The sequence below is a fragment of the Coptis chinensis genome, chromosome 8 (genome assembly GCF_015680905.1).
Source record: "Coptis chinensis isolate HL-2020 chromosome 8, ASM1568090v1, whole genome shotgun sequence".
In the NCBI taxonomy this organism is placed as follows: domain Eukaryota; kingdom Viridiplantae; phylum Streptophyta; class Magnoliopsida; order Ranunculales; family Ranunculaceae; genus Coptis; species Coptis chinensis.
Window position 1 is genome coordinate 23,048,864 of NC_141463.1, and position 8,905 is coordinate 23,057,768.

Consider the following 8,905-nt stretch of genomic DNA (forward strand, 5'->3'; position numbering starts at 1 on the left):
TTGAAGTGTGATGGTTGTGGTGGTGTTTGTGCATAGACAAGAGGACAATAGAAGTCGGAATGCTCAAGACTACAAACACAGACATTACAACGAAAGTAGAGTTAATGTTCATGACTGGAGTGGGTTGTTGTTGAATAGAGATGACATCTATCTTTTTAGTGAGGGCATCGATAAGAGTTTTAAACTTCGGGATCATATTTAACCAAAGAAGAAGGAAGAGAGCCGGGAGGAATCGTTACCTCCCCAATTGTTGTTCTTCTTAGATTGATCTTCTAAGAATTTATAAGCATCCAAGGCTCCTTTACTAAGAAAACTACCCCAGTCATGATATCTAGAACCTCCTTATGGCGATGTAAAAGCCCCTTGAAGAGGCAACGAACAAAGCGTGTCTTTTCGCAAGATTATGATCGCGGGCATTTAATGAGAAGGTCAAAAAAGCGATTCGGCCTCGAAAAGGATTCATGAGGATTTCGGGCGGAAGAAATGAATCTTTTGAAGCATTTCATGTCTTTAGTGGTGGGTAAAATTGTTCCATGAACAATTGAACAAGTTGAGCCCATGAATCCACGAGTTTGGCGTTTGGGCGATTAACCAAGACGCCTGCCTTATCGGCTAAGGTGAAAGGGAATACCCTCGGTTTAATTTGTTCGCACCAACCGTAGGATGGTGAAATGTGGTTAGGACTTGTTCAATCCCACGCGATAGCCGATAAGGTTTTTCATGGTCTAAACCATGAAAAAGCGGGTAACAAATTAAAATATTTGGGGATTCGAAATCCCCAATCGGTCCGCTAGAAGCGATGCAAGATTTGGGGCTATCGCTCAAGGCTTTGTAGACGCTACTAGATAGACATGTTTGTCGACGTTGCCGTGTAATTACGTTAGTTGTTTTTCTTCGACCAGACCTTAATCTCATGCAAGACTAAGTCAAACTTAACTAAACATGCAACACTCCAAACAATTCTGATATACTAGTAGAAACCTCTAACTGGAGATGCGAGGTGTGGAAGAAAGGAATACCTGATTGCGTCCTTGCTTCGTTTATAAATAGCGTCTTGTTCACGCGTGTTCAGTGTATATAACAAATTAGAACACTAAAAAACTTGAAAATTGAAAATTTGAATCAAAACTGTGGAAATCCGGCAAAATCGGTGAGTGGCGCTGGTGCGCTTCACTTGAAGCCTTGAATGCGCTCGGTGCAAATTCGAGTTCGGTGTTTTGAGCGCAGGTGCGCTTTGCTTAGGCACGGGTCGCTCAAGGTTTTCGAATGTCCAGTGTTTTAGCACGGTCCTTTCGGTATCGGGTGCGGGTGTGCCTCGGGGAATTTCAGATGTCGGTGTTTTAGAATTTCGGTTTGGGCGCGGGTCACGCCTCAGGGTTTTCGAGTTTTAGGCCTTTTATCGTACTCCAAAAAATTTGAAATTTTTACAGTAGTTTTCTAAGACGTCTATCAAGTAGTCTGTAAAATTTAAGATTAATCGAAGCTATGAAAGTCCCTCTACTGCCCTGCAAAGTTTGCAAAACAGTTTTCGGACACAATACAAACAATCAAATGGTTATCCCATCAAAACAAAGCCAACAATTTCCAAATTTTTACTGGATACTCCTGACAGATCCTACTTGTTTCTGTAAAAATTTTAGAGCAATTGGAGTTCTACAACCTCTCCTTATCTGCTGGTGTTCCAGATATTAAGTGTTTGCAACACTGCAGAAACACACTGGAAACACTCTACTATTTAGGTGGTCAAAACAAATAAAAAACTTGTCAAATTTTTACTACAAACTCCTGACTTAGGATAGATACTCCTGTAAAAATTATAGAATTTTAGAACTCCCTAAGTAACCTTACTTGTCTGTTTTTCAAGAACATACGGTGTGAAAACTGAAATGCAGCACTGTAAAGATCGTATTTTTTTCACAAGGTAAACCAACTTTGAAAAATCTGAAAATATTCCAGTAAATCAACAACACATTAAATATTATGTATGAAAATTTTCAGAATTTTGGAAAATTTAGAAATACCTTCACCGCAGTGTTTTTCTCTGTGAATCCGCAGCCCCTATGCCTGAAACAGTGAACAGTTCCGAAAATTCAAGAAATAAGAATGAAAAATTAAAAGGGTGGGTGGGTAGAGAATGGGGTTTTCCCCTTGGATTCAAGCAATTGAATTCTTGTCTTGAAGCGAGATTAAGATGGCCATTTTTTGATAACAGTGATTTTTCATGATTCTAACTATCTATGTGTAAACACAAATAATCAATTTACGTAAATACGTGTTTATATCAATATTCCTACTCTCAATAGAAGTAATATAAGAGAGTCGATTCGTTCCACTCTTAAACCCTCACGACTTAATTAGAATTCAACTACTCGACACAAAGAACAATGTGAGAGTAATGTGTGATGTGAAATTTCTAATATCATTATACTATCATTTCAAGAAGCAAATCAAACAAGACATGGTATAAAGGGTTGAACTTTGCTTGTTCGAATTTAAAAGGAAACTACTCATGTAAGAATTGATTTAAACTAATAGTGACAAATACTAAATCAATGAATTGCAATAGATATTTAATGGAAAATGAAGCTAGATTATAAAAACAACTAACTTTATTAATCTAATGAAAAGTAACAATGATTCAATAATCTATATTAAAACAAGGTATGAAAACTAATTAATTAATGGGATAAAACTCAAAACTAGATCTAGATCTATCTTTTTCTAACCCTAAACTCCATTAACATTAGCTTCCTAACCTAACTACCATTAACAAGAGTCAAGCTTTTGTTTTATACTTTCAGATCAAAAATCGTGCATGGGCTTGGAGCCATGTTTTGGGCGGAAAATCGGACCAAAACCCAATTTCTTTAGTCCAAAATGGGCTCTTCAGCTGTAGTTGGCTTCGATAGATGTTTCGTCCACTTCTGCTCCTCTGATTGGGCCAAGGCTTGGACCATTGGAAAGCTCTTTTCGAGCTGGTCGTTTTGACATAAGGTAGGCCCAATTCCGAGGTCTGAGTCCAAAGATATGGTCTTCGGAAGTTCTGCTGACTTTGTGCACTGTTTCTACCCGCGTGGACTTTAACTTTTCAGCTTTTGACCGGGCTTTACAAAGGCTTTGTCTTCTTAAAAATTGGCCTTTAATCACAGAACTCCTTAGCAACCGACCTTTGCTCCTTTATCTCGCTAAAGTGGCACATTTCTGCACATAATGGACTTTGAAGCCTGAAATGCATATAAACACGTAATCAATATTAACTCTTACTTATTATTCATATAATTGGTCTAAAAGTACGATTGTTAAGGGGTTAAAACTACAGTTTTGGGCTCTTATCAAGTATCACATCGATTCGTACATTATACGAACTTGGAGGTGTCGGTAAATAGGTGCAAACTTTTCCAAGTGCAACCACAGTTTTTGTTATGTAACTCTTCAAATGACAAGTTGTAGATTGAGGTCGGATATTGCGTGAGTTGCCATGAATTGGTGATTGTTGTATTTCCTAAAGAAATAAGAAAAAAAAAAAGTTCAACTAGCAATGGCAAAAGTTATGCACTTCCAATGATTATTTGCTGGAAAGTTTTTATGTGTTTCTACTAGTAAAAAAAGTATCAATGTTCTGCACTTTCAATATGGGCCAATATAAGAAAAGTTTGAATAGATCAAACAAATAAATTAGATACCAGAAAAAGAAAACATATAAAGAAGCTCTTTATCAATCAACCCTATTTAGAAGAGTGAAAACTGAAATGTAATTATCAAAATTGTGGTGGCCTTAATCCTTTAAATTGTGCAAAATCTCATATACCAGCTGACCAAAAGCAGTCTGGACATGGTGGAAAAACCAAACCAGTTTCCACTTTTTATTTTTGCTAAGTGAGCTTGAAATTTTATTAATAAGAACGAGAAAAGTTACATGATAGGTGAAGGAGAAAGTAAGATGAGAAAAACAACATAAAAGGGAAAAACCAATATAGAGGTAACTGTATCATTGTAATGAATATGACTTCCCTACTCGGTAGATCCTCCATACCATTACCAATCATGTGCACTACCTCTAGTTAACAAACCGGAAATATGCTAAGAGAGGAGATTCCCACTTGAATATCCAAGCTGGCTTTCCTTCAAACAGATAGGTTTGGGTAGACGGCATTGTAGTCGCTTTGTTTGCTGCAAGATCAACTAAGAAATTGGCTTCTCTCCATGTGGTGGTTAAGATACAATTAACTACCTTTCCCTTAATGTTCTCCCACTTTTGTGTTAGCCACCAAGGCAACTTACCAGTCCCAAAAGCCTTAATTGCAGCTGAGGAATCAGACTCTATTAAGATATTTACCTATTCGCGCTCCAAGGCTACTTCCAAAGCTTCCAAAATTGCAAGCACTTCCGCCAAATAAGTGGTATTCACACCAATTTTTTTTCCACATGACTAATCGGAATTCTCCTCTGTCATCTCTAAAGGTTGCACCTATCCCAGCTGGACCAGGATTGCCTTTTGCCACTCCGTCACAATTTTCTTTCATATAACCAGGTGGGGGGAGGCACCATTTGCATTCTTTGATCAACAGAGCATTATTGGGCTTACAAGGAACATCCAGTTTTAATCACTACAAGGTCTCGAACATAGTTCTTCATCGTACCTTTTGATAAAAAACTGGATTGTTACACTGAATTATGATTTGCTTCTGACACCACCTGAAGTTGTTCTTCTTGTCCTCAAAAGCAATTAGCTTCCTATGGTTCCATAGAGTAACCATGCCTCCAACTACTGCGGACAACCAAAGATGCTTAACATAAGAACTACATCACTTTCCTAGATCCACTGCCCCATATTCCAAAAGTTGTAACTAAAAGAGAAATGCCCAGCCACCCATTTCCATAAGTTTTTTGCAAAAATACAATGCCAGAGAAGATGCTCCAGGTCCTCACCATTCGAGCGACAGATATAACACCTAGAAACAAGCTTAACCCCCTTTTTTTGAGCTATGTCATCAGTAGCAGCACATTTTTGAACTAGCTTCCAACCAACAGTCGAGGTCCTAGGGTGAATGAACTTGTTCCAAATAGCTTTGTACCAACCAACCTTGGGCATTTTTCGTCTTATCTCATCAAAGGCAGACGAAACTGAGAATTCTCCCTTGAGGTCGGGTTTCCAAATTCTATAATCTGCTCTTTGCAAGTTTAGAGTTGGTAGTTGGATCTCATGCATCTCCGCTTGCATAAAAATATTATGAACTGATTATGGAATAGACCATTGGCCATTTATGATGAGATCACCAACCTTTACTTTGAGACCTTTCAATGCCCCAGGAGGTAGGTGTAACTGATGTTGCAATGAGTGGGTGCCCAACCATTTGTCCCACCACAAACTGACCAATCTCCCATTACCAAGGATCCATTCGGTTATCTCTAGCACCTCACCCAAAGCCCATTTAATTCCACCTCCAATAGTAGTGTTGGCATGATACCTTGTAAAGTCACAAACACGACTGAAGCACTTTTGCTGCATGAAATAAGTAAACTCATCTTTACCTATGAGGACTTGCCAAGCAAGCTTCATTAAGAGTGCAAAATTCACTTCTCTCAACCTTCTAATTCCTAGCCCTCCCTCATCATAAGGTTTGCAGACTTTTTCCCAAGCAACTGTGATTTTCTTACTCTCCATAGGATTTCCCGACCAGAGAAAGTTTCTCATTCTTTTATTATTCCCATGGGCCATTTGAAAACACTCATATTGTAGACCAGAATACTGCCAATAACCGATTTGATCAACATTGTTCTACCTTGAAAGGACAACAATCTACCCTTCCAGCTAGCAAGCCTGTGTTTAATCTTATCGGTGATGCAAGAAAGGTGTGCTTTGGTTGCCTGACCTTGAATTAATGGAACACCCAGGTATCTATCAGGTAATACTCCCACTTGAATCCCCAGAACATCTTTGATTCTTTGTAGCCTTGTAGCACTAATGTGCCCTGAGAACATCTTGCTTTTGTTTCTGTTCATGTATTGACCCAAAGACTTCTGATACGACTCCAACAGTTTGGCAATTGCTTTAATGCCCTTCAGCTCCCCTTTGAGGAAAACAAAGATATCATTTGCGAAAAGGATATGCGTTGAAGCAGGAAACCCTTTAACAATGACAAGAGGCTTAGAAATGCATAAAGTTCTCAACGAGTTTAGCCCTATGCTCAAAGTATCCTCAGCCAAAGCAAAAAGAAGGGGAGAGATTGGGCCTCATTGTCTCAAACCCCTTCCAACATTCAAGAAGCCACAAGGACCGCCATTTATTAAAATGGATATCTTTGCACTTTTAATAATCGCAAAGATTCTACTACACCACTAATCACAAAACCCAAACTTGAGCATAACTTGATGAAGAAAGTCCTAACTAATAGTATCGTATGCCTGAGTGATATCGATTTTGTGGCCCACTGATCCACCATATCTTTTCTTGCGCATTTCATTCACCATTTCGGACGCTAACCCGATGCTTGACTGTATATACACTTGCCTTTTATGAACCCATACTGTTCTTTTGAGATAAGTTTCCCAATAATCACTTCTAACCTCAATTGTAAGACTTTGGAAAGGATCTTTACAAAGAAATTAGTAGGGGTGCAAACGGATATGTTCGGATGCGGATATGTCTGTATCCGAATCCGAATCCGAATCCGATGGATATTAAAAAATTTATCCGAATCCGATTTCGGATATCCGAAACGGATATCGGATAATATCCGATCCGAAAATAAAAATTAATTAAAATTTTATTTGCTTTGAATAATTCATTTTACCACTATAAAAACTAGTATAAATATATATATTTGTCATTTATTATTATTATTTTGTTATTATAGTTTTATATTATTAGTTTATGATTTTATATAATATTTTATACAATAAAAGATAAATTAATTAATTATATATAAAAACTATTAATTTTTTAAATTGGATCGGATATTATCGGATGCGGATATGTCAATAATCTAATCCAGTTCTAACATAAAAAATATCGAATCGAATCGAAGAAATTTTTGGATAATATCCGATTTTTCGAATACGAATTCGAATCGGATTCGAATATTTGGATATCCACTTGCACCCCTAGAAATTAGACATGCATATAGGCCTAAACTGCGAGGCTTTGGTAGCATTCTTATCTTTCGGCACAAGAGCTAAGAAATTGGTATTCACTCTATTGGGCATGTGCCCCTCCAAGAAGAAAGACTTAACTGCCCAATACACTTCATTCTTGATTATCGGCCAACATTTGTGACAAAAGTGACCTTGAAAACCGTCCGGCCCAGGTGAGCTATCACCTTTCATTCTAAAAACCACATCTTGTACTTCAACAAAGGAGGGTATAACCTTAAGCTTCAGATTATCTTCAATTGTTACAAGAGGGGGAATGAGATTCAGAAGAGAATAATCAATCTCCACTTCTTCATATGCAAACTTATTATGGAAATAGTCTACCATATGATTCTGGATGTTTGCTTGGGTGATGAGATTGGTGCCATCTTCTGTAGTAAGCTCGGCAATAAAAGATCTCGCAGTTCTCATTTTACATGCAGCATGGAAAAAGGTCGAGTTTCTTGCCCCCTCACTTATCCATTGAACAGTGTTTTTTTAGCGCAAGAAAGATTTTTTATTCAGGTAAGCTTGCTCTAGATGGAGCTCTTTTCCTTGGACTTCAAGACTCAAACTCATGTTCTCAAGATCCTCGTCAAAGATAACTTGAGCTTCAGTGAAATCCACCTGGGCCTTCGCTATGTTACTATCCAAGTTTCCAAAAACGACCCAGTTCCATTCTTTAAGAGCAATCTTTAACCTTTTGAGCTTCTTGACAAGTGTCAGAATTGGGGTTGCCACCAACTGTTGCTCCCAATTAATCTTAACAAACCCGAGGAACGCTTCATGGTGGGTCCATGCTTTCACAAATCTGAAAGGTATATTACTTGGTTTAGGTACCACCACATTACTACCAAGCAATGGAGAATGATCTGATCCCAACCTACAGAGGACTTTATACCGTCATCCAGGGAATTTATCCAGCCAACCTTCATTACATAGAGCTCTATCCAGCTTGCATAAAACTCTATTAGTACCATGTTGGTTATTACACCAAGTGAATTTAACTCCAATATAGCCACATTCCGATAGATGACAAGAATTTACTGTTGAAATAAATTCATTCATGGCAGCGCTACTAGGCAGTCGTCTACCTCTTTTCTCAGAAGACTTCAATGTAGCATTAACATCTCCAATCAAAACCATGGGTTATCTATGTACAAGGCCTGAAGGTCAGTCCACATGTCCCTTCTCAACACTAAATTACTTCTAGCATGGACAAAAGAGAGGAAGCAACCTTCATACCAAATAGAAATATGTTGAGAGGATTTAGTAGCAAGAGTCACATTCATACCTCTCCTCCAAAGGAGCCAGAGATTTCCTTTATTCCCATTATCCTCGTTATAAAGAAACTGACAATCATAATCAGTTAAACCCAAGAAGAATAATGATATACTGCTAACTTTAATCATAGGCTCAACAAGACACACAAAATCAGCATTGAAGTGACTTAAGATGTCTTTCAATCTAGCTACAACATTATTTTTAATAGTACCTCTAATATTCCAATAAACAATCTTCATTAAAGACTAGTTGGAAGAGGAGTAACTTGTTGCCATGACCTAGTTGCCGGTGGTGAGCAATGAATTTGTTCTTAACACCTTTCTTAGGCTTTTTATGTGAAACTTGGATGAAGCCATCATCTTGACCTTCAGCCATGTCAGCCCACCTTGTGAAGACCTACCCTGCTTTAGAGACAACTTGACCTTGAGGTGCGGCAGCTTCCATAGAAACTGAAGTAGTAAGAGTTTGAACAACTGGCACCACTTCTTGG

The 8,905-nt window shown here is 38.1% G+C and overlaps 1 protein-coding gene across 1 annotated transcript; it reads right to left on the bottom strand.

The window, feature by feature from the left end:
- Positions 1–5,239: 5,239 nt before the first annotated feature.
- Positions 5,240–7,563, bottom strand: LOC147480582 (uncharacterized). Its single transcript, XM_086578698.1, has 3 exons — positions 7,287–7,563; positions 5,869–6,128; positions 5,240–5,749 (listed from the first exon to the last, which is right to left on the bottom strand). Exons 1-3 carry the CDS (start codon positions 7,561–7,563, stop codon positions 5,240–5,242), a joined length of 1,047 nt encoding a protein of 348 aa, XP_086434824.1.
- Positions 7,564–8,905: the final 1,342 nt, after the last annotated feature.

Excerpts from the sequence above, each read along its gene's own strand:
- LOC147480582 (XM_086578698.1), bottom strand. The coding sequence starts at position 7,563 with ATGAGAACTGCGAGATCTTTTATTGCCGAGCTTACTACAGAAGATGGC. Across the intron at positions 6,129-7,286 it reads TGGGCCGGACGGTTTTCAAG|GGTTTCCTGCTTCAACGCAT; the intron begins GTCACTTTTGTC and ends TCATTGTTAAAG. Across the intron at positions 5,750-5,868 it reads TTCCATTAATTCAAGGTCAG|TATTCTGGTCTACAATATGA; the intron begins GCAACCAAAGCA and ends GGTTATTGGCAG.